Source organism: Beta vulgaris, chromosome 9, assembly GCF_026745355.1.
Source record: "Beta vulgaris subsp. vulgaris cultivar EL10 chromosome 9, EL10.2, whole genome shotgun sequence".
Lineage (NCBI taxonomy): Eukaryota > Viridiplantae > Streptophyta > Magnoliopsida > Caryophyllales > Amaranthaceae > Beta > Beta vulgaris.
In genome coordinates this window covers 48,939,515-48,963,239 of record NC_079210.1, presented here as the reverse complement: position 1 = coordinate 48,963,239, position 23,725 = coordinate 48,939,515, and the positions used below count along the sequence as shown (strand labels likewise).

The 23,725-nt window shown below is 35.2% G+C and overlaps 3 protein-coding genes across 10 annotated transcripts; all 3 read right to left on the bottom strand.

Annotated features, from left to right (window-relative positions):
- Nucleotides 1–116: 116 nt before the first annotated feature.
- On the bottom strand, nucleotides 117–5,228 carry LOC104904406 (probable LRR receptor-like serine/threonine-protein kinase At3g47570). Its single transcript, XM_048635774.1, has 2 exons — nucleotides 1,091–5,228; nucleotides 117–872 (listed from the first exon to the last, which is right to left on the bottom strand). Exons 1-2 carry the CDS (start codon nucleotides 3,825–3,827, stop codon nucleotides 514–516), a joined length of 3,096 nt encoding a protein of 1,031 aa, XP_048491731.1. The 5' UTR covers nucleotides 3,828–5,228; the 3' UTR covers nucleotides 117–513.
- A 145-nt stretch (nucleotides 5,229–5,373) lies between these two features.
- Nucleotides 5,374–16,829, bottom strand: LOC104904403 (putative receptor-like protein kinase At3g47110). 8 transcript variants are annotated; one of them, XM_057392107.1, is made up of 6 exons: nucleotides 16,658–16,829; nucleotides 10,586–11,707; nucleotides 10,098–10,338; nucleotides 6,189–8,786; nucleotides 5,699–6,079; nucleotides 5,374–5,556 (listed from the first exon to the last, which is right to left on the bottom strand). In XM_057392107.1, exons 3-6 carry the CDS (start codon nucleotides 10,210–10,212, stop codon nucleotides 5,519–5,521), a joined length of 3,132 nt encoding a protein of 1,043 aa, XP_057248090.1. In that variant the 5' UTR covers nucleotides 10,213–10,338; nucleotides 10,586–11,707; nucleotides 16,658–16,829; the 3' UTR covers nucleotides 5,374–5,518. The 8 variants fall into 8 exon arrangements, with proteins under 8 accessions (XP_057248090.1, XP_057248091.1, XP_057248089.1 ...); XM_057392108.1 differs by having other exon boundaries at nucleotides 10,586–11,633; XM_057392106.1 differs by having other exon boundaries at nucleotides 10,586–11,625.
- LOC104904404 (probable LRR receptor-like serine/threonine-protein kinase At3g47570) lies at nucleotides 11,987–16,659 on the bottom strand. The gene is made up of 2 exons (XM_057392109.1): nucleotides 12,697–16,659; nucleotides 11,987–12,519 (listed from the first exon to the last, which is right to left on the bottom strand). The coding sequence occupies exons 1-2, from the start codon at nucleotides 15,386–15,388 to the stop codon at nucleotides 12,146–12,148; spliced, it is 3,066 nt and encodes a 1,021-aa protein (XP_057248092.1). The 5' UTR covers nucleotides 15,389–16,659; the 3' UTR covers nucleotides 11,987–12,145.
- Nucleotides 16,830–23,725: the final 6,896 nt, after the last annotated feature.

Genomic DNA, 23,725 nt, shown 5'->3' with positions numbered 1-23,725 from the left:
GTCTCACAAACTTACTATTATTTGAAAATTATCCCTACAATATAACTTCCTAATATTTTACCCAAACACTTCTTGAAAATAAATAATATATAATATAACATTTTGTAAGATAATAATTTAACCTAAAGATATTAATCATATATTTACTATATATACCATAATATCACTAATGCATGTGTATGTCTGCCTTACATATTTTTATTCTTAATATAAACTGCACTGTGCATGTCTGGCTCACAAATTTGCACATCAGGAAATCAACTTGGTTTGACATGATCAATCTAGAGTCCTACTCCCTTCGTCCCATAATATAAGTCCTGATAGAGTCCTACTCCCTTCGTCCCATAATATAAGTCCTGATTATTATATTATAGAACGGAAAAAGCAAATCTAATCTAACAAATTTAAGTTACACTGAAGTGCAAATAATCACACTGTTATCAAGAGCGTCACGAAAATAATCCATGCATCATTCCATCCTGCAACTTCTTATTTATCAGAACCTGTTTCTTGTTAATTTCGGGAACTTAGCTTGTTTCTTATTGATGATAACTTTCTAGCAACATCACTCATGTCCAACCTTTCTCGTGGTGTCTCATTTGTGCAACAAAGTGCAATGCCAAGTATAGAAATCAACGACTTCAACATCACGCTGCTATCACTGATCTCTGCCTCGTCTCTGTCTCGAAGAAGAGTACGATCGACAATCTCAGTCACTTGCATAGGCAGAGCTGCTTTCACAAAGTCATGCAGGCTTAGGCCGCCTTTGAACATGTCATCCGTAGGCCTCTTTCCTGTAAACATTTCTAGTAAAAGAATCCCAAAACTATATACATCACCGCAAGTAGACACCTCATTTCCCGTTCCATATTCTGCACGTCGTGTATGCCTCAAATGTTATAGAGTATGTATAGTGCAAAAAAATTACGTAATACATTTGTTTTTTGATAAGCGCAACACTTTGATTCTTACATTATTACTACCTATTTCATAGCTTTAATCATTAATAGTTAAAGTGTTGCGTATATCTAAAACTGATGTATTAGTTAAAATATTTGGTAAGAGGTTAAACAGTGCAGAAGTTAGTTACCTGGAGGAGCATAACCAATTGTTCCTCGGACTCCAATAGAGCTGGATTGACTTACATGAACATCATCTTTGATGGCTTCTGAAAGGAACTTGGCGAGCCCAAAGTCACTAACATGAGCTACCATTTCACCATCAAGGAGAATATTGCTCGGCTTGAGATCACAGTGAACAATGGAGATACTACAATGATGGTGAAGATAATCTAAGGCAAATGCCACATCAATTGCAATATCCAATCTCTTGGAGAATTTTAAGTTCGAGGGCGAACAACTCATTCTCCCAACTCTATTGATTGCCTCAATTGGATGCAACCAATCTTCTAAACTCCCATTTACCATGTATTTGTAAACCAACGCTTTAAAATCATTGCCTTGATAATCAACACTTGAACAAGCAGTTATCACTTTTACAAGATTTCTATGTTTGATGTTTTGGAGGACCTCACATTCAGCCATGAAACTCTTTGAACCACTACGATGTTTGAGGTTAAAAATCTTAATTGCAACATTTGATTCACCCTTAGTAAGAATTCCCTTGTATACAACTCCAAATGCTCCACAACCAATCAAATTTTCAGAGGAAAAACCATTTGTAGCGTTAAAAAGGTTTTGGTAAGACACATTTGGAAAGTTTTCTAAGTCACCAGATTCTTTGGGTTCATTAGTCCTCTTTTTCTTCCAGATTATATATATAAGCACAAGTGAAGTCCCTAGAAAAATGAATCCAACAAACACACAAAGAATTTCTATTGTTAATTTCTTCTTATGCTGATCAACTCTTATATTTCGGCTATAATTACAGCTCGGCAACTTCAACTCAAGTATGCCTCCACAAATCCTAGAGTTTCCAATGATTGAAAGACCAGTTGCATTATTAAAGACTCCACCAATGGGTACATCACCTTCAAGGTTATTGTATGATAGATCCAAGGATATCAATTGTAGGCTCGCTAGAAATTTTGGAATTTCGCCAGATAAATTATTGCATGACATATCTAGCTCAAGTAGACCCTTTAATGTCTGCAATGCATCAGGAATGCGGCCTTGGAAATTGTTTCCTCCCATGTATAGAAACTCTAGCGACACGCAACTACCAAGAGAGCTTGGTATCTGACCGGATAGCAAGTTATGTGAAACATCAAGGCCGTCAAGATTCTTTAGTTGCCCAACTTCTTCAGGGAGGAACCCTGTTAAGTAGTTTTTGGACAGATTGAGTCCAACAGACAAGGCGGGGAGACTGAAAAGTTGTGACGGTATCCTGCCACTAAGATTGTTATTCGACAGATATAATCCTATCAACATTCTACAATGTGCAAGAGTTGGGTGTATTTGACCTTCAAGGTTATTATTAGACAAGTGAAGAATAGACAACATGGTTAAGTTTCCTATTGAGGGTGGAATGATACCGGATAATTGGTTACCTTCTAAATATAGTAAGTATAGTTTGTTCAGCTTCCCTATACCTTGAGGAATGACCCCAGAGAGTGTATTGTCTTTTGCTACAAAATGTTGCAAGTTGGATAAATTCTCTATGCAATTAGGAATTTCTCCAAATAAGTTATTGTCACTTAGGTAAATCATAGTAAGTGATGAGAAATTGCATATAGTTTTAGGAAAAACTCCTTTGAAGTTATTTCGACTTATCTCAAACGATTGTAAATTGGTGGCATTAGCTAAGGAATCAACAAAGTTTAGATCTCCAGCTAAGCCATACCCAAGGGAGTTATTGTAAAGGGTAAGGTCAGTAAGTCTTACTAACTTGTGTAGTGAAGGAACTTGTCCATGAAGATGGTTCTCATCCAATTGAAGTACTTCAAGATTCGAGAAATTGGATACCGAAGGTGGGATATTTCCAGTGAATCGGTTACTACTCATAAAGAATCCGCGAAGATGTGGAAGAGTGTTACCTAAATCTGAAGGAAGGTTTCCTTCCAAGACATTCTCGTATAATGCTAGTCTTGTTAACAAAGAGAGGTTAAAAATTGAGGGTGGTGTAACTCCACTAAACTTATTGGATCCTAAATATAGAATGGTTAGACTCCTTAGTTTGCCTAGACTTTCAGGGATCCTTCCAACCAAATTATTATGAGCTAAAGAAAGCTTAGAAAGGGATGATAAGTTCCCAAAAGATGAAGGAACGTTACCAGTCAAGTTGAGCTTTGCTAAAGAAAGAACTTGCAAATATGAAAAGGAACCGAGTTTTGGTGGGATTTCTCCCACCAACCTGTTATTGCTAAGGTCTAAATCAATAAGGCTATGGCAACTTGATAAATTTGAAGGAATTTCCCCTCCAATGAAGTTTTGGAATAGCCATATAGTTTCCAATTTGCGCAAGCGACCAATTTCAGACGGGATTATGCCTTCAAAACTGTTATTTTGAAGGTGCAACTCCCTGAGGAAGCTCAAATTACCAAGATAGGGAGAGAGATTACCTTTGAGTTTCGAGGAATGCAGGTCAAGTACCGTTACTCTTTTGTTAGTACTTAGTGTACAAGTAACGCCATACCACTCACAAAAGTGGAGGGTGTCATTCCATGATCCCATAACACCTAAAGGATCATGGGTTATTTTCGCTTTTATTTCAAGCAATGCTAGTCTATCCGTGCTGTTGTTCCCAAAAACTGTGCGTAGAGAAGCCGCACAAATGAACATGTAAAACAACAAGGATGATGAAGATGACAAGTTTAATCTTTTAGAGATAAGGGACGACGACATGGCTAATTGGCAAGCTTTGATCATTTAAAAAGCTAATAAAGCCAATATGTGTTGTTCAAGCAATGGTAGTGATATGGGAAATAAATTGAGGACCTTGCAAAACATCCCTGCATATTATAATAGAATAAAAATGAACAAGATAGAGATTACTCGAAATATAGATGGCCCATGAGCTTTAAATCGTTTTGTTTTGGATGAGTATAATTAAGATAAGTAGCTGAAACTTGAACCAATAATTAGTCAATGATTTGATCATGGAAGCAGAAATGGCCCATAATTTTCCTATCCAAAATCTTTTCATTATCTCTAGGGAAGACAGTTGCACCTGCCACTGTCTTTTGCTGTATGCAACTCTTGTTTTATATATAAAACATGAAAGTCTTAATCAAAGCCATATAATTGATAAAATACATGTACAGTTGAAACTTGAAACAATCAACAGTACTGCTAAATAAATCTTCCATTTCATTATTTCATACCTGTGCGTGTGCGTGTGCGTGTGCGTGTGCGTGTGCGTGTGTGTCCCTGCTCGTAGACAGATCGCCCTGGAAAGTATAAATCATCTGTGACCTGCAATCAGGGAAAAAGAAAAACTTACATCAAGTAAAAAAGTTACAAATCAATATTATACTTTTTGAGTTAAAACACCTTAATTACTTCTCTGTTGAAAATTGTTTCCAGGTTGATGATAGCTTTGCTTTCTTATGTCAGCATCAGACAAGACAGATACGTTAATTGGTAAGTCAGTAACAATTCAATAAGTCTGTACCATCTCCTTTGATTCCCAGCTTAATTTTCAGCTTTTAAACGAGGTGATTTTGAGTGAAAATCTTTGAAAGAAGATTGCATATGATAAAAAAGAATCAAGAACAACACTATCTTCTCAGAAAATGCAGGGAGCTTACCTGTACGTGTTGTGTACCAGGAAGGTAGCAGCTAGGTTTATCTACACTAGAACGCAAAAAAACCAAGTGGGTCACAAAATGGCAAAATAAATCAGAAGTCTGACAGAGAAGTTAACTTCACCAACTCTGTAGTCTGGTCCGATTAATTCAAACAAAAATAATCTCAGTAGAGCAAATTCAAAGCTGCATTTCTGCAGAACTGATCTTGTGCTTCAGATTCAGTAGATAAGTTCTGAGAAGATCAGTTTCCGACTATGGACAGCTCGACAGTAACTTCGAGCATGCCCAACCAGCCAACCTTTGTCTTGGGACTTCAGCAGAACCTTTGTAGGCGATCTGACTTAGATTGTAATGTAACTAGGATGTTTCCCCATCCCCCTAGTTGCTGTACGGATTACTATGACGACATTGTGAAGTAAACATTTAAAGCTATGTTATTTGAAGCTCCTTTTCACCAAAAAAAAAAAAGGGCCAAGAAACTGCAGATGAGTAGAAGAAATTCATATTTCACATACAAAAGCACCGTTTTAACCAAAAATATATGACTTGGATGACAGTCAAATAGCCTCCAATAACTATGCAAGCTCAACTTCCAATAATCGTTGTTTAGCAATTCTATTTGATTTTCATGTCACGCATCAGAAAATCTAAAGTGAGAATTGAGATTGATAAAACTTATTACTTGATTTTCCCAATCCCAAAATAATACATCTTTTATAATGTCATACAGATGATGCATAATGCATTATTATCTCTTTGCTAAGTTGCAGTCTTCACACACACACCAAAAGTTGCTTTCTCACTGGCAGATCAACTTGGATGAACATTATTCAAGCTTGTACCTATGCCTAGAAACATATCAAATAAATAATGAACATAAGTCATCTTAAAATTCAATCAATGACACTATCACAGAAATAATCTTTATAATTATTCAACAAATTCATCATCATTAGTGGGAAAAAGTTAATAGCTTGCTGCCTTAATTACCTGCTTGATTTCTCCTCCTTTGTTTCAAGCGAGTCCCAAGGAGCTTATTTCTAGTCGACGATAGCTTTGCAGCAACATCACTCATGTCCAACCTTTCTTGCGGAACCTCAACTGAGCATGAAAGTGCTATTCCAAGTACAGAGGTCAAGGCCTCCAACATTAGGCTGCTATCCATCTCCTCTCTGTTCATGTCTTCAAGCAGGGCATGATCTAGAACCTCGGTCACATATTCAGGCAGAGCTTCTTTTACAAACCCATGCAGGCTTTGGCCCTCTTTGAACATGTCATTAGTAGGCCTCTTTCCTGTAAACATTTCTAGTAGAAGGATCCCAAAACTATAGACATCGCCACAAGTTGATACCTCATTTCCCAAACCGTATTCTGCACATCATAGTAACACACTTCTGAATAAATGCAAAAGTAATTTTGACAAGAAAATTGATTTATTAAACCTTAGTACTGAAAAATAAGAGATTACAGTCTATTTTACCTGGAGGAGTGTAACCTATAGTTCCTCTAACTCCAATAGAGCTCGACTCATTTACATGACAGATGTTATTTTCTTGTGGGAGGAACTTGGCCAACCCAAAGTCACCGACATGTGCGACCATTTCGTGATCAAGCAGCACATTGCTCGGCTTGAGATCACAGTGAATTATCGAGGCACCACTATCGTGATGGAGATAATCCAAGGCAAATGCAACATCAACTGCAATATCAAGCCTTTGGCGAAGATTTAAGTTCTGAGAGGTAATACTATTGTCTTCCTCGCTGTTGGTTCCCTGTGATAATGGATGCAACCAATCTTCCAAACTTCCATTTTCCATGAACTCATAAACCAAAGCCTTGAAATCTCTACCTTGATGGTCAAGACTTGAGCAAGCTGTTATCACTTTGAGAAGATTTCGATGTCGGATACTACGAAGGACCTCACATTCAGCCATAAAACTCTTAGAAGCTCCATGACTTTGAAGATTAAATATCTTGATGGCAACTATTGGTCCATCCTCCTCGAGCACTCCCTTGTACACATCCCCAAATGTTCCACTACCAATCAAATTTTCTGAAGAAAGCCCATTTGTGGCTTTAAGAAGGGTGTGGTAAGACAAACTTGGAAAATTTTCTGAATCATTAGAAATTATAGGCTTCCTAACCCTCCTTCCCCATAAGACATAGATTAACACAAGTAACGCCACAAGCAAAATAACTCCAAATAACGCGTAAAGAATTACTATTGTCAAGTTGTTCCTGGCCCTCAATCTTCTTTTCTTGGTGTTGTGGGTAAAATTGCACCGAGGCAACTTTAACTCAGGTATGCCTCCACAGAGCCTATTGTTTCCAGTAATGAAAATGGCGGTTGCATTGCTAAAGACTCCATCTGTGGGTACTTCACCTTCAAGATTATTATGTGACAGATCAAGGCCTTGCAACTCGAGGCTCACTAGAAATGTTGGGATTTCTCCTGAAAAATTGTTGTAGGACAAATCTAACTCAAGGAGACCCTTCAAATTTTGCAATGTATTAGGAATAGAGCCTTGAAAATCGTTTCCCCACAAGTATAGAGTTTCTAAAGACACACAACTACCAAGAGAGCTTGGTAACGGGCCTGATAACATGTTATTTGAAATATCAATGTTGCTTGTACTCTTGAGTTGGCCAACTTCTTCAGGGAGGATCCCAGATAGTTGGTTTGAATTTAGATCAAGATCGATCGACAAGGTGGGGAGATTAAACAGTTGTGAGGGTATCCTACCGCTAAGATTATTATGAGAAAGATATATACCTATTAGTGATTTACAATTTCCAAGAGTTGGAGGTATTTCGCCTTCCAGACTATTATTTGATAGGGAACACCTAGACAACATGGTTAAATTTCCAATTGATGATGGAATTACTCCGGATAATAGGTTGTGCCCTAAATGTACACTAATGAGGTTTTTGAGCTTTCCTATGCCTTGAGGAATGACACCAGAAAGTGAATTTTTTTCTACCTCAAATTGTTGCAATTTGACAAGGTTTTCAATGCAGTTTGGAATTTCTCCACCTATGTTGTTATCATAGAATTGGAGAAAAGTAAGTGATGATAAGTTGCATATGACTATAGGAAAAACTCCTTTGAAGTTATTTTCAGCTATCTCTAACAAATGTAAATTCGTGGCGTTGGCCAAGGAAGAAAGAAATTTCAAATCACCAGCTAGACCATTTCCAAGGGAGTTTTGGTAAAGTAAAAGAGCGTAAAGCCTCACTAACTTGTGCAAAGAAGGAACTTGTCCTTGTAGATTGTTATCCTGAAATTGCACAACTTGTAGATTCGAGGAATTGGATATTGAAGCTGGAATTTGTCCAATGAATCGATTAGAGTATACAGAGAACCATTGAATATGAGGAAGATTGTGAAACAAATTTGAAGGAAGATGTCCACCCAAGTCATTCATGCCTAAATCTAATTCTATCAATAAAGAAAGGTTAAAAATCGAGGGTGGTACTACTCCGGAAAGCATATTATCTTCTAAATAAATCCAGATCGCGTTCTTTAGTTTGCCTAGACTAGAGGAGATCTTTCCAACCAAGTTGTTGTTGGCTAAAGAGAGCTTAGAGAGACGAGTTAAGTTCCCTAAAGATGAAGGAATGTTGCCTGTCAACTTGTTTCCTACCAAATAAAGAATTTTCAAATTTGACAAGGAACCAAGCACAGGCAATATTTCTCCTACAAGCCTATTACGGGTAAGGTCTAGATTAATAAGCCTATAGCAACTTGATATGTTTGATGGGATTTCCCCTTCAAAGGAATTATTAGTGAGCCAAAGATTTCGCAACGAGTGCAAACGAGTAATTTCAGGCGGGATTATGCCACCAATATTGTTATTTTCAAGGTGTAAGTCCCTGAGAAAGCTCAAATTTCCGATATGAGGAGAGAGCATACCAGTGAGTTTTGAGGATTGCAAGTCAAGTCCTGTCACTCTCTGGTGCCTACGATCACAAGTAACACCATACCACTTGCAAAACTGGAGGGTGTCATTCCACGAGTTTAGTACATCCAAAGGATCATGGCTTATTTTCGCTTTGATATCCAACAACGCCAATCGATCTGTCTCATTCGTTGCATCAGTGGATAATTCAAGATAGTAGAAGAGCATAGAAGCAGAAATAATGACATAGTAAAATGAAAGGTATTGCATGGTATTGAAGTTTTTGGCAATATTGATATGATGAGCAAAAGGGTAATAAGTTTTTTAGGAGGCATGCTGCAACCGATGCAGTTTATAGCCTTGTAAGGATTTAATGCAGGAATGGTTGGAAGTTAGAGAACAAGAAGTAATTACTGAAAGCAAAGTTGATAGATTGACTTAAAAGAGTGCAAGCATGAGTCTATCCATAATAGGGAAAAGAGAAGAATAAAACTCAATTTATCCCATGGATAATCTACTAAAAAAATACTTAGTGCGTGAATTACCAGTAAATGTAGCATTCTGGGAAAAAAAAAATCTATCTAGTTTCTACCCTCCTGGTAGAAGTAGGCAAAAATGCTTAATGTAATTCCAACATCTGAGCTAGACATAAACTAAAATCAATTTTTTTGTAAACATGAAAGGTAGTTAAATTTTACAAAAGGGGCAGTTATTTCTAAAATGTAAGACAAGAAAGATAGTTAAAACCTAGGTTACACATAGACGGATACGGGTACAGGTGCGGATTCGGGTACAGGGACATAAAACGGCGATATTTTGAAATTTTAAGAATGGGTACGCATCCCCATATTGGATACGTATCATATCGGGTACGGGTACGAATATGTGACCGAGAAGAAGTATCCATGCTACAGAGGTTAAAACTAAAATTTTCTTTGAGATTTCCCCATAAATAAAAAAAAATCAGATAGTTAAATTTTATTAAAAGGTTAGTTATTTCTAAAATTTAATATAAGAAAGGTAGTTAAAACCAAAATTTTCTTTGAGATTTTTTCATATATCAAAAAATCATTTACCACAGTAAAGTAGTATTTCATTGCCAGTAATAACCAATCTGTAAAAGGTTTACAGTAAATGGATGATCTTATGAGCTGATTAGCTGAAAATCAGACATGGTCCTGATTAGCTGAAAATCAGACATGGTCCATGAGCCTTAAATAATCTTGTGCTGAGGACAAGGGATGGTGAGACTGACAGATACTTGACCTGGAATATCAATAACAAATCTGGGTGTGACCTCTTCGCCTTAAAGGAATAAGTTTCAGGTCCAATAAATTCATATTAGTTCAGATAAGTTTCATTCAGGTCCAATAAGTTAACTCTCCCTCATGTTTAATTTACTCGCTTGCAAGCAATTCCAACAAATTCCAATCAGGTCTAATAAACTCATTTCAGGTAACTTAAGAATACTTCAGCTGAAAAAAACTCACCAGATTCAAAGAAGATTGAGACAGTGCCAGAAAAATTCAGCAATTGTAGAGTCAGTGACTCAGTCATGCCCACCACAAACCACATGCTACGGCGTTGACCACTGTCTATTATCATATTATGGATGCACCTAATTGATCCTCAATTAAAAGTGACCACAAGTTGACTAAGTTTGCAATATCTCCTTTAATTCCCAGCTTGGTAGTTAGCTTTTCGACAAATGAGATGATTATTGAGTGAAAGCTGTTAAGATAAGATTGCATATCAACAATTATTATGATAACAACAAAGAAACATTATATTGAAAGAAAAGAGCAGGAAAGTAACAGAAAGCAATTACTGCAGCACAGATATAAGCATCTCTAGTTGTGCGAAAAGAAAAGGGGAAGAAATCAGCATGAAAAAAAATGTTATGAAACAAACAGGTCTCCATGAAGCAAAATGAACAAGAAAAATTTGAGAAATGTAGAAATGCAGGAGAAGAACTCACATAGTATACGATTATAGCAACATAAGTTTCATATATAGAATCTTCAATAGTTCAATGCTTTGCTGTGAATCCCTTGACTTGCATTAATCTGCCTGAAGCTAGTCAAACAGCTTTCTGAACCCCTGTTAGGTGCAACTGGCTTATTTCGATATTTTCACCAGTGTTTATCCGACACCTTCATTTGCCTCAGAAACGGGTGTCGTGTCATGTCGTGTCCGACACGATACTTTATTTGGATACTTCATTTTAAACTAAAAACTTGACTTTTTTCTACAAAATAGCCGAGTCGGACACTTGAACACCCGTATCCGAGTAAACACTCAATCCGTGTCTGAGTGACATAGATTTTCACAGCATGCAGATCTTCGACATTTTGATTTTTTTTTAAGGAGGCCGTGTTCTTGGTGTTTCTATCGATGTTCAACTGCTAAGACCATATATATTATCATGCAAGATATAACATCATGAAACAGTTCTAAGTTACTGGCTGCAGATAATTTTTTTCCAAGCCTGCAGCATTTTCTGCACTTATCTTCTAGGTTTTTAGTACTAGGACAAATTTTGAGTAAAATTCTTGAAACAATGACAGCATGGAAAAAAAAGGGATTAATTTCATTAGTCAAAAAAAAAAAAACTATGATATGTTTGTCTTAACTTTAAGCAAGGATAATCATTTATCGCCAACCAAATAAGCTACACTCACAATTGTTCTAGACATTGGAACAAATGGTGTTATCTATAAAATACAGAGCAGAAGATACATAGAAGCAAATCAACAACTTTAAAGATGAAAATACTAGTTTACAATTTATAAGTCGCATGCCTCAATAGCTAGATTAATTAATCATCGATACAGAAAGACATCTAACCTTAGATAAGAGCAACCAGAGGGACTTGTCTTGCAACATAAAGGAGTAAATAAATTAGCACAGTGGTCAGGAGGTAGCATTCTGAATTACAGGTCTTCCGCCGTTCTGATCACGAGTTATAAGCATAGTTGGACCTCTACCAGATGAGTGCTATGATAGGCCCAGTGCTATCTGCATAACTTGCCATATCCTTGAGAATGTGATTGATAGTTCTTAACTCACGAGTCACAAGTCACGACACAATACAGTGCCTCTGAAACCAGTAAAAACCAGAAAACAGAAAATACATGCAGGGAATACTGAGTGATTAGTTATTAACTAATCTTTAAAAACTAAAGCCTATGGGAAACCTTTTGTTCTCTGCACCACATATTACTGATGTTAAATTCTTACTATGCTTTAGATTAAGTTAAACTTTGGTCTTCAGCTTTAAAAAGTTGTTCAATTATCATCATCTGTAGAGTATTTTTGAGGTATTTATGTGGGAAAAAAAAAGCTAGACAGAATATAAATAGTTAAAATAATGCCAAAATGAAGCGATGACAGGCTAACTTTATCATTCAGTAAACATGGGTTGCTAACAGCATTGAAAGTACAAACACTCTTAGCTACAAGTATTTTATTTCATCTACCAATTCTATGGCAGAAATGTTTTCACTGAGGGAAATTTTCTTGCGCTCGAGCTTTTATTTCATCTCCTTTGTCCTTGTAGATGAATTCCACGAAGACTATTTCTGATTGATGATAGCTTTGCAGCAACATCACTCATGTTCAATCTTTCTTCTGGGAGCTCAGCAGAGCAAGAAAGTCCTACTCCAAGTAAGGAAATCAAGGCCTCCAATATCGTAGTACTAGTGTTTTCCTCACCTAATATGTCTATAAGAAGAGCATGATCCAGAATCTCGGTTACCCTTCTAGGCAAAGCTTCTTTCACATAGTGATACAGGCTTAGGCCTCTATTGAATTTATCACTGGTTGGTCTCTTTCCAGTAAATATTTCGAGTAAAAGGATCCCAAAGCTGTAGACATCGCCATATGTAGAAACTTCATTACCCAACCCGTATTCTGCATCAAAACATACCTCAAATGTTGATCATAAAACTGAAAAAAGAGGTTGCCTAAGATGCTGGTAGGTAACTAGGTATATGAAGGAGAACATTATAGCAATGCATCTGTTTACCATAAGAGATTAATCACAAAATTTGAAGACAGGTGAGGTGGTCAAAGTGCCAGTCAATTTACCTGGAGGGGTGTATCCAATAGTTCCCCTAACTCCAAAAGAACTGGACTCACTTACAAAGGAGTTGCTGATGTCCTTCAGTAAGAATTTGGCCAATCCAAAGTCACCAACATGCGCGACCAATTCTTCATCGAGGAGAATATTGCTTGGCTTAAGGTCACAATGAACTATTGCTGTACCAGAACGATGATGAAGATACTCCAACGCGAAAGCAACATCAACTGCTATATCTAGTCTTTGGTAAAGATTCAAATTCCTTGATTCACTATTTGTCCCCTCAACCCTTGGTATGACCTCTGTCGGATGCAACCAATCTTCCAAACTCCCATTTACCATGTACTCGTAAACCAAAGCCTTGAAGTCATTTCCTTGATAATCAGTACTAGAGCAAGCTGTTATCACCTTCACGAGATTCCGATGTCTGATGTTTCGGAGGACGCCACATTCAGCCATGAAACTCCTTGAAGCACCATGGTGCTGAAGGTTAAACACTTTAACAGCAGCAATTGTTCCATCATCATGATCAAGGGTTGCCTTGTATACAACACCAAAAGAGCCACTACCAATACGATTTTCAGAGGAGAACCCATTTGTAGCTTTCAGAAGACTTTGATAAGAAAATTCTGAAAGGGAATTTTCTGCATCAATGGAAGCGCTGGGTTTCTTCCTTCTGTTTCTGTAGCAGAAGGCATACCAAGATGCATATCCTCCCAGCAGAATGATTCCCAAAACCCCTGATACAATTGCAAGTATCAATCTGATTTTGTGGCTCTGTCTTGTTCCGATGTTGTCCAGATTGCATTCAGGAAGCCTTAGCTGAGGTATTCCTCCACAAAGGCCACTGTTTCCAGACACTGAAACACCAGTTTCATTTTTGAAGACTCCACCAGTGGGCACTGGGCCCTCAAGGTTATTGAACGACAGATTTAGTGCCTGCAGTGGAAGGTTCACTAAAGATTTTGGAATTTCACCAGATAAATTGTTCCTTGATAGATCTAACTCATGAAGACCCTTTAACATTTCCAATGTTTGAGGAATGGCTCCTTGGAAGAAGTTCCCCTCCAACTTCAGGGAATCTAAGAGTATGCAAGCACTAAGACTCCTTGGTATATCACCTAAGAGCATGTTTTCAGCAACATCAAGGACCTCTAGATTAATCAGATGTCCAACTTCCTCCGGAAGGAACCCCGTGAAATGGTTATTAGATAAATAGAGTCCAGTTGATAAAGAAGAGAGGCTAAATATTTCTGATGGTAACCTGCCACTAAGATTGTTTTGAGAAAGATCCAATCCTAGTAAGTTTTTACAATTTCCCAAAGCTAAGGGTATTTGACCTTCAAGATTGTTTTGAGCTATTTGAAGGACAGTCAACTCAGTTAAATTCCCAATTGAAGATGGTATGAACCCTGAAAACTGATTATCAGTTAAATCTAATTCAACTAAACTTTGGAGTTTCCCTATTTCCTGTGGAATGACACCAGAGAGTTGGTTCCTCCAAGCGCCAATGTACTGCAAATTTGCTAGGTTCTCTATGCAATTTGGAAACTGTCCACCTATGTTATTGAGCTGAAATCCTAGAAATGAAAGCATTGTAAAGTTGCAGATAGTTCTAGGAAATGTTCCTGCAAAATTATTTTTACTTATGACAAAGACCTGTAACTTGGTGGCATTGACCAAGGAAGAAAAGAAGTTCAAATCATCAGCTTGACCCAAACCAAGGGAATTATTGCCAATATTAACGCGCATAAGCTTTTCTAACTTGTGCAAAGAGGGAACTTGTCCTCGAAAATTGTTTGAAGGCAATTGAAGATATTCTAGGTCTGTACAATTGGATATTGATGTAGGTATGACTCCAGTGAACCGATTTTTGCCTAGGGATAAGGCTTGGAGCTGAGAAAGCATAATGCCTAAATCTGAAGGAAGGTTTCCCTCCAAGTTATTCTCCCCTAAATCTAGAATTGTCATGGAAGAGAGGTTGAAGACTGAGGATGGCACTATCCCAGAAAACTGATTAACGGCTAATGCCAGAACACTTAGATTTGTCAACTTCCCTAGGCTATCTGGGATCCTCCCAATTAAGTTGTTCCTAGAAACATAGAGCTCAACTAGGGATGATAGGTTTCCAATAGATGAAGGGATGGCTCCTGTCAAATTGTTTATGGACAAGGTAAGAAATTGCAGACGTGACAGGAAACCAAGCTCAGGTGGGAGCCCTCCAAACAGCATGTTATTAAAGATGTCCAGCTGAATAAGACTAGTGCAACTAGATATATTTGATGGAATTACTCCTCCAATGGAATTATTACCAAGCAAGAGATACTGCAGCCTATGCAAACGACCAATTTCAGATGGGATAGTTCCACTAAAGCCGTTACTTTGGAGGTTCAACACCCTAAGGAAGCTTAAATTTCCTACACTAGGAGAAAGAATACCTGTGAGCTCTGATGATTGGAGTTCCAACATCGTCACCCTCTGATGCCTTCGACCACAACTAACTCCATACCAGTTACAAAAGTGGAGGGTGTCATTCCATGACCTCATAACCCCAAGAGGGTCATTGATGTTGCCTTTGATTTCAAGCAACGCCAGTCGGTCTGTCTCATTACTCACGGCAATGGTGAAACCAAAGTGACAGGACACAACAACAGCAAACAAGAATATGCAAAACACGCAACATGATACTTGTGAATTCATGGATACTAGTAAAGAAGAATCCAAATAACATTAGTTTTTGTATATGCTATCAACAATGCTTGTTTTTATATGCTATCAACAACGCTTTACTCTTTTTTTTTGGGTAGAAAGAGTTCCCAAGAAAAAAAAAAAAAATTGGAGTGTCAAAGTCAGAATCAAATGCGTATACAAAAAGTAACACTCAGATGGCTAGTTTGACATCCAGGTTGTTTAAGACCATCTTCTTACAAACTACTATAATTGGTCAATTATTGGCTGAACCTTGTGACTTATATTAATGACAATGTCAGCAACAATCTCTCTCAGAAGCGACAACCAATTCCGTCTTGTCTTACTGAGTTTAACATAGTACCAAAATAAAAGAATTGAAAAATGATTTGCAAAAGCAGTATAATGTAAACAAGTTGAATGAGTTTCCAACAATATTAAAACTCACCACTGGAATACATCTTTATTAGCAAATGAAGTCACTTTTGACTAAAAACATATAGAGTTGCTACGTTACTTAGATCTTTCATTTTACCTAAAGTACTCATGTTGGATCCTCGACTTCCACGTGGATAGGGACACTTTAACACTCCATGTTAGGCTAAAAACATGAAATATATAGTACTTTTTATAAAACCGACAAGTCAAATACTTGGACACATACCCCGATCAGATACATATATGCAGGGTCGCACCGTCGCAGTAATCTACGGTTGTGGGCTTGTGGCTTGAGAAAACCAGAACAATCATAAAATCATTTGTTTGTCTCCTACTCTCGTATTGAAGAACAACATATACCAGAATCACCAAATCTTTGACTAATCAAGGGGTTGAAATATATAATACTATTTACGAAATAAAGAACATAACATTCACATTCAAACCTTAGACTCTCTTGCTTAAATGCTTAGCTACTTAGCTAATATCTACTAATATTTAAACACCAGAATCTTCTGAACTTTCAAGCAAGCAATTTGACCTCGATTATACACGCACTAAGAAATTAAATATTTACTCCATGAATTTCAAAGCAAGTGTTAAATATACTCCATTATATTATGTTTGACCCAATATACTTCCTTTGTTTTCTAAATTATACAACATTTTAACTTTCACGCTTGTCAACGCATAATTTAACCATCAATATCTTTAATTTCCTCTGGTGTAAATCAAATAAACATACTGTAAAAATTAAAATGTTGCAACCTTTATAAACAGATAAAGTATTTATTTTTCAACACTATGCAAATAAAAAGGATCAAAATTTGTATGAGAACTTACGAAAAGTGAAATTTCTTTCTTTATTTTTTAAACTTTGTTTGATTCCTTCGTGAAACTTCGAATGGCGGAGTTCCCCAGGCGCCGTCGGTCCACAGAGTCGGAATTTCGTTGGTTGCCCTACTTGAATTGCTACATTTTCGGCCACAAACTTTTATTAACTATATTTTTCTCATATATATCGAACATAATTAATATGAACAAAAATAAACGGAGCGTGTATTAGATTAATAAAAAAACTAATATGAACCCGGTGCACACTAACTTAGTGTGCACCCAATCCATATCACGTGAGTTTATTGCCTTTTCAGTTTTTCGCGCGCATATCTTCTAATATTTTCTCTCTCCTCAGATTTGTTCAGAAACTGTCTTGTTTCATCTTTTCTCTTGTCATAACCTCCTCCCACTAACTTCTGCCCTAAGTTGTTCAGTTTCTCTCTCTTAAAGTTCAGTTTTGTGTAATCTCTCTCTGCCATAATTTTTTCATTTTGAGTTCTGGTAAAATTTGAATTTAGCGATGGGAAAGAAGACGCTTGGTAACGGAAATGCTGCAAAAGTAGAGGTTTGCGTTCATCGCTTGGTCTTGGCGATGGTGCAAAAGTTTCGGAGGTTACTGGTGCAAAAGTTCCGGAGGTTACTGGAACTTCTCACACTGATGGTAATTATGTTGTTGATTGACCATTTTTACTATAATTTCTTATAATTTTTGTAGTTTTGATGTTTTGTAGTTCAATTACTCATCGTTGATTTTTTGTGCGATTTTTATTGTTTGGATGATAAATTTCTGTTGATTTTTGTTGAATTTTGGAGTTATGCTTTTTTTTAGGTTTATTTTTAAATTAATATTTTGTGATATTTCTCACACTGATGGTAATTATGTTGTTGATTTTAGTTTTTACTATAATTTCTTATAATTTTTGTATTTTTGATGTTTTGTAGTTCAATTACTCATCGTTGATTTTTTGTGCGATTTTTATTGTTTGGATGATAAATTTCTGTTGATTTTTGTTCAATTTTGGAGTTATGCTTTTTTTTAGGTTTATTTTTAAATTAATATTTTGTGATATTTCTTTTACAGTGATATAGTGTATGTTAAAGTGATATAGTGTATGTTAAAATGATATAGTGTATGTTAAAGTGATGTAGTGTATGCTACAATGATATAGTGTATGTTTAAGTGATATAGTGTATGTCATAGTGTATGTTACAACGATATAGTGTATGTTTCAGTGATATAGTGTATGTTTCAGTGATATAGTGTATGTTTGAGTGATATAGTGTGTATATGTTAAAATGATATAGTGTATATTGATATGATATAGTGTATGTTATAGTGATATAGTGTGTATATGTTAAAATGATATAGTGTATATTGATATGATATAGTGTATGTTATAGTGATATAGTGTATGTTACAATGATATAGTGTATGTTTCAGTGATATATTGTATGTTATCTGTGATATAGTGATGTTAGAATGATATAGTGTATGTTTAAATGATATAGTGTATGCTTAAATGATATAGTGTATGCTTAAATGATATAGTGTATGTTTCAGTGATATAGTGTATGTTATACTGATATAGTGTATGTTTCAGTGATATAGTTTATGTTATAGTGATATAGTGTATGTTTAAGTGATATAGTGTAGGTTTCAATGATATAGTGTATGTTTAAGTGATATAGTGTATTTTGATATGATATAGTGTATGTTTCAGTGATATAGTTTATGTTATAGTGATATAGTGTATGTTTCAGTGATATAGTGTATGTTATAGTGATATAGTGTATGTTTCAGTGATATAGTCTATGTTATAGTGATATAGTGTATGTTTAAGTGATATAGTGTATGTTTCAATGATATAGTGTATGTTTAAGTGATATAGTGTATTTTGATATGATATAGTGTATGTTTCAGTGATATAGTTTATGTTATAGTGATATAGTGTATGTTTCAGTGATATAGTGTATGTTATAGTGATATAGTGTATGTTTCAGTGATATAGTCTATGTTATAGTGATATAGTGTATGTTTAAGTGATATAGTGTATGTTTCAATGATATAGTGTATGTTTAAGTGATATAGTGTATTTTGATATGATATAGTGTATATTATAGTTATATAGTTTATGTTTCAGTGATATAGTGTATGTTTCAGTGATATAGTGTTTGTTAAAGTGATATAGTGTATGGTATAATGATATAGTGTATGTTAAAATGTTATAGTGTATGTCATAATGATATAGTGTATGTTAAAATGATATAGTGTATGTTATAATGATATAGTGTATGCTTAAATGATATAGTGTATGTTTCAGTGATATAGTGTATGTTACAATGATATAGTGTATGTTTAAGTGATATAGTGTATTTTGATATTATATAGTGTATGTTATAGTGATATAGTTTATGTTTCAGTGATATAGTGTATGTTTCAGTGATATAGTGTTTGTTAAAGTGATATAGTGTATGGTATAATGATGTAGTGTATGTTAGAATGCTATAGTGTATGTCATAATGATATAGTGTATGTTAAAATGATATAGTGTATGTTATAATGATATAGTGTATGTTACAATTATTTTTGCAGAGCACATTGGAGAGCAGGATAGAAGAAGTGATCCTGGTGTTAGTGAAGGAACTAATGTTGGTAAAATGATTGTAATACGAGAAGTACCAAAAGTCATGAAGAGGGTAAGAGATGCAAGTCTGAATCAAACCTTGGTATCTATGAAGAAGAAGAAAATATCCAGTGTTCCTCAAGAAAATACATTAAACCCGTTCAGAACTAATTGCTGTGGTAAAAGGCTTTGTGAGTTGAATGAAGCTTTTACTTCTGAGCAGAAAAAAGCTGTTACTGAAATAGGTTTTGGTTCTTTGTTGCATTTGAAGATTACGAGGACTAACAATGCTTTGAGTGCATGGTTGGTGGATAGGTTCGATGGTGGTTCGGGGATGTTTAAGGTGGGTTATGGGAAGGAGTTCAAAGTGAACCAATATGATGTTTATGATGTCTTTCAGTTCCCTATGGTCGAAGGACAGGATGTGCTGGATGTCTCTAGGGGACCTAATGCGGATAATCCGCATTTTGATTTAAAAGCAAGTTGGAGGGAGTATTTTAAAGTTGATCGGGAGAAAGGTCAGATTGGTTTGAGTGCTGTATATTCTGAGCTAAAGAAGTTAGTGGATGGTGGGGAGGTGTTTAAAAAGCTTTATGTTTTATTTGCCTTTTCCTCTTTTTTAGCTCCAGTTGCAAATAACACGCTTGATTTGCGACTTGTTCTAGCTGTACATGAGGTTCAGAAAATTCCTCATTACAATTGGTGTAAATATATTTTGGGTAGATTGATGTATGCAAATGTTCTGTTCAAGAACTCGATGTGGTCTAAAGCTGGCCGTGCGCATTATAGTGGTTGTATAATATTGTTGCAGTTGATTTACTTCCATCACCTACAAATTGGTGATGGGGTGCCTCCAACTCAACTCCCTCTTTTGGCTCTTTGGGATAATGAGTCAATTTCAAAGAGAGTTCGTCGTGAAGTACTTTGTGATAAGTTTGGGAGTGGTTTACTCGATGAAACTTATCCAATCAGTGCAAAGTTTTACTTCATGAAGATGGACAAATTGATTTCAACCGGTTGAAGCCGGTTCAAAGGAAAATTGAAGTTCAGTATGTACCACGTCCTGTATTGAGTGATGATACAGGAAGTGGTGGAAGTAGTGGTGGTGATAAGGAGGCTGCGCCCAAGAGGAAGGTGAAGGGCAAGCTTTATATTCAGTTTGAGCTTCCGGCAGGAAGTCAGACTGATGAAGAAATAACTGCTCAAGCTAGAGATGTAAGTTCAATTTTCTGATATAGTTGAGTTTTGACTGATATAGCCTGGTTATATGTGATATAGTGTATATTGGTATGATATAGTGTATGTTAATATCATATAGTGTATGTTAAAATGATATAGTGTATATTGATATGATATAGTATATGTTAAAATGATATAGTGTGTGTTAAAATGATATAGTGTATGTTAAAAAGATATAGTGTATGTTCAAATGATATGTGTATGTTAGAGTGATATAGTGTATGTTACAGTGATATAGTGTATGTGAAAGTGATATAGTGTATGTTAAAATGATATAGTGTATATTGATATGATAGTGTATGTTACAGTGATATAGTGTATTTTACAATGATATGTGTATCTTTAAGTGATATAGTGTATGTTATAATGATATATGTATGTTAGAATGATATAGTGTATGTTTAAGTGATATAGTGTATATAGAAATGATATAGTGTATATTAAATGATATAGTGTATGTTAAAATGATATAGTGTATGTTAAAGTAATATAGTGTATGTTAAAATGATATAGTGTATATATGTTAAAATGATATAGTGTATATATGTTAAAATGATATAGTGTATATTGTTAAAATGATATAGTGTATGGTGAAATGATATAGTGTATATTAAAATGATATAGTGTATGTTACAATAATATAGTGTATGTTACAATAATGTGCGTTTTGATATATTGTTTTTTGCTATGATTTTAACAGGAGCTTCATGCTATGTGGTTGCTGTGGAAGAGGGATTTGGATGTTGTCTCTCATTGTCATATAGATGCGTTGAAGAGTTGGAAGGCCTCTCATATGGTTGGCGATCCTCCTTCTGAAAATCCTTCCCAAGATGATTTGGACAAAATATTGTCAAGTGCAATTTATCAGAAGTACTTTGATGAGATTGTATCAATTGCAGAAGTTGTGAAGGATTTGCCAACTGGTTGGGAAGTGTCTAATCCTTCTACTACTGCATTCCCTAGCTTTGTAGTCACTCAGGTGACTCAGAGAACTAATGATGTGATCAACAACGTTGTGAATAGCGTTTTTAATGAGGCAGCTGAAAATATAATTATTGAGGAAAATTCATGGACTGCTTTCCAGAATTCTTTGTCTAGGGGTCCAGCCAAGTCAACTCTAAGGCTGGATGAATATGCAGTTGGGGGTCCATTCACTCATCTTTCTAAGATGATGAAAGATTTTGAACATGTGATGCAAGATCTTCCAATATTTTTAAGGGAGGCTGTTGATTACTGTTCTGAAAATCAACATCCTTTAGATGGGAGGTAAATTATTAACTGAAATTTGTTTAATGTATTGTTTTTATTGAAAATATTCTTACAATTTGTGTTGCTTGTTGCAGTGAAGAGATCTTTAAGCTGGATGATGTCTTCTTCTCTATACCTAGGAGTGAGATTTGGACGATTGGTACTGAGACTGAGATGTTCGAATCAGTTTTAGACAATTGGTCAAGAATGTTGAATATTAATGAACCCTGTCCTCGAAAAAAGTTTTACTTTACTTCTTCTCAGAGTGTAAGAACTTTATTGTAATATATTTTTATGTTGTTTATTTGTTTATCTTTGCATGCATTATTCATCATAATATGAGTTCTTATGTTGCAGGCTGCATTATTCAATGTGTTTGAAGATGAAAATGATGCTAAACGCATTGATGATTTGATCTCATGCTGGAAGTTTCAAATTGAAGAGTTGAATAACATAAAAAAATTGGATGCTACTGTTGAATTGGTGAGACAAATTCTGTTTTTGAAATTATGATATAGTGTATGTTAGAATGATATAGTGTATGTTTAAGTGATATAGTGTATATAGAAATGATATAGTGTATATTGAAATGATATAGCGTATGTTAAAATGATATAGTGTATGTTAAAGTAATATAGTGTATGTTAAAATGATATAGTGTATATATGTTAAAATGATATAGTGTATGTGAAAGTGATATAGTGTATGTTAAAATGATATAGTGTATATTGATATGATATAGTGTATGTTAAAATGATAGTGTATGTTAAAGTAATATAGTGTATGTCAAAATGATATAGTGTATGTTGATATGATATAGTGTATGTTAAAATGATATAGTGTACATTGATATGATATAGTGTATGTTAAATGATATAGTGTATATTTGATATATGTGTATGTTTAAATATATAGTGTATATTGATATGATATAGTGTATATTAAAAAGATATAGTGTATGTTTGTATATGATATAGTGTAGTTTATACTTGTTTTAATTTTGTAGGTTTTTTTCCCTGTTTTGGTGAAAGGAGGTAATCATTTTGTCCTGTTTGTGCTGGACACAAAGAAAAGGACTGTTTTCTATGTTGATAATAAGATTTGGGATGATGATGAAAATATAGAAAATGATGGAGACTCTCAGTTCAATCATTGCTGATGGAGTTTCAAGTCTTTTCCAATGTTATAAAATCCCACAATCTCAAGGTGATGATATGGGTTTATGGAGTATGACAGAAGTGAAAGGAAGCTGGAAAAAAGGTGCATATGATTTGGATTGTGGTGTCTACATACTTGTCCTTATGCTACTTTTTGAAGGCTCTGAAGAGTTTGAATGCCCATATTTGAATGATGTAAGTTTAATATAATTATTTTTTAGTGAGTTATCTAATTTTTTTTATATATTGTTTCTTACTTATTTAATTTATTTTCAGGAGAATATTAGGAAAGCAACAAGAGCTCTTTGTGTGGTTGCATGATTTTTTCTGATCTGAATAAGAATAGAAGTCAGCTTGTGGAAAACGTGATATCATCAGATCAAAGAGATCAGAGACTGTTGCTTTAATTGAAAACAATAGAAAGAAGAAAGCTGAAGAGAGTGAGAGGATAGAACAGGATTTGAGAAATGCAATGCAGGAGGAGAAGAAGAAGAAACAAGTTGAGGATGCAAAGAAGAAGAAGGCATCAAGAAAAAGATAACTGTCAAATTAGGAAAGTAAAACTATATTGATGTATTTCACTAATTTTACAAACAATGTTACTAATCTAGTACTAGGTTGGTGTTGATATAATAGGTTTACAAACAATGTAATTATGTAGTCTTGAATGATTTTAGAAATAGTGTTAGTAATCTAACAGTAGTTTGTAGTGAAATAGTATGGTTTTCAATGATATAGTGTTATTCTACATGATATAGTGTATATTTTTATATACAGTGTTATTCTATACATATCATTCTATATGA

What these genes read in the sequence shown, in the direction of transcription:
- LOC104904404 (XM_057392109.1), bottom strand. Translation starts at nt 15,388, where the DNA reads ATGAATTCACAAGTATCATGTTGCGTGTTTTGCATATTCTTGTTTGCT. An exon ending in TATTGGATACACCCCTCCAG is followed by an intron (nt 12,520 to 12,696) that starts GTAAATTGACTG and finishes GTTTTGATGCAG; the next exon opens with AATACGGGTTGGGTAATGAA.
- LOC104904406 (XM_048635774.1), bottom strand. Translation starts at nt 3,827, where the DNA reads ATGATCAAAGCTTGCCAATTAGCCATGTCGTCGTCCCTTATCTCTAAA. An exon ending in AATTGGTTATGCTCCTCCAG is followed by an intron (nt 873 to 1,090) that starts GTAACTAACTTC and finishes CACGACGTGCAG; the next exon opens with AATATGGAACGGGAAATGAG.
- LOC104904403 (XM_057392107.1), bottom strand. Translation starts at nt 10,212, where the DNA reads ATGATAATAGACAGTGGTCAACGCCGTAGCATGTGGTTTGTGGTGGGC. An exon ending in CTCAATCTTCTTTGAATCTG is followed by an intron (nt 8,787 to 10,097) that starts GTGAGTTTTTTT and finishes CGAATGAGACAG; the next exon opens with ATCGATTGGCGTTGTTGGAT. An exon ending in AAGGAGGAGAAATCAAGCAG is followed by an intron (nt 5,557 to 5,698) that starts GTAATTAAGGCA and finishes ATATGTTTCTAG; the next exon opens with GCATAGGTACAAGCTTGAAT.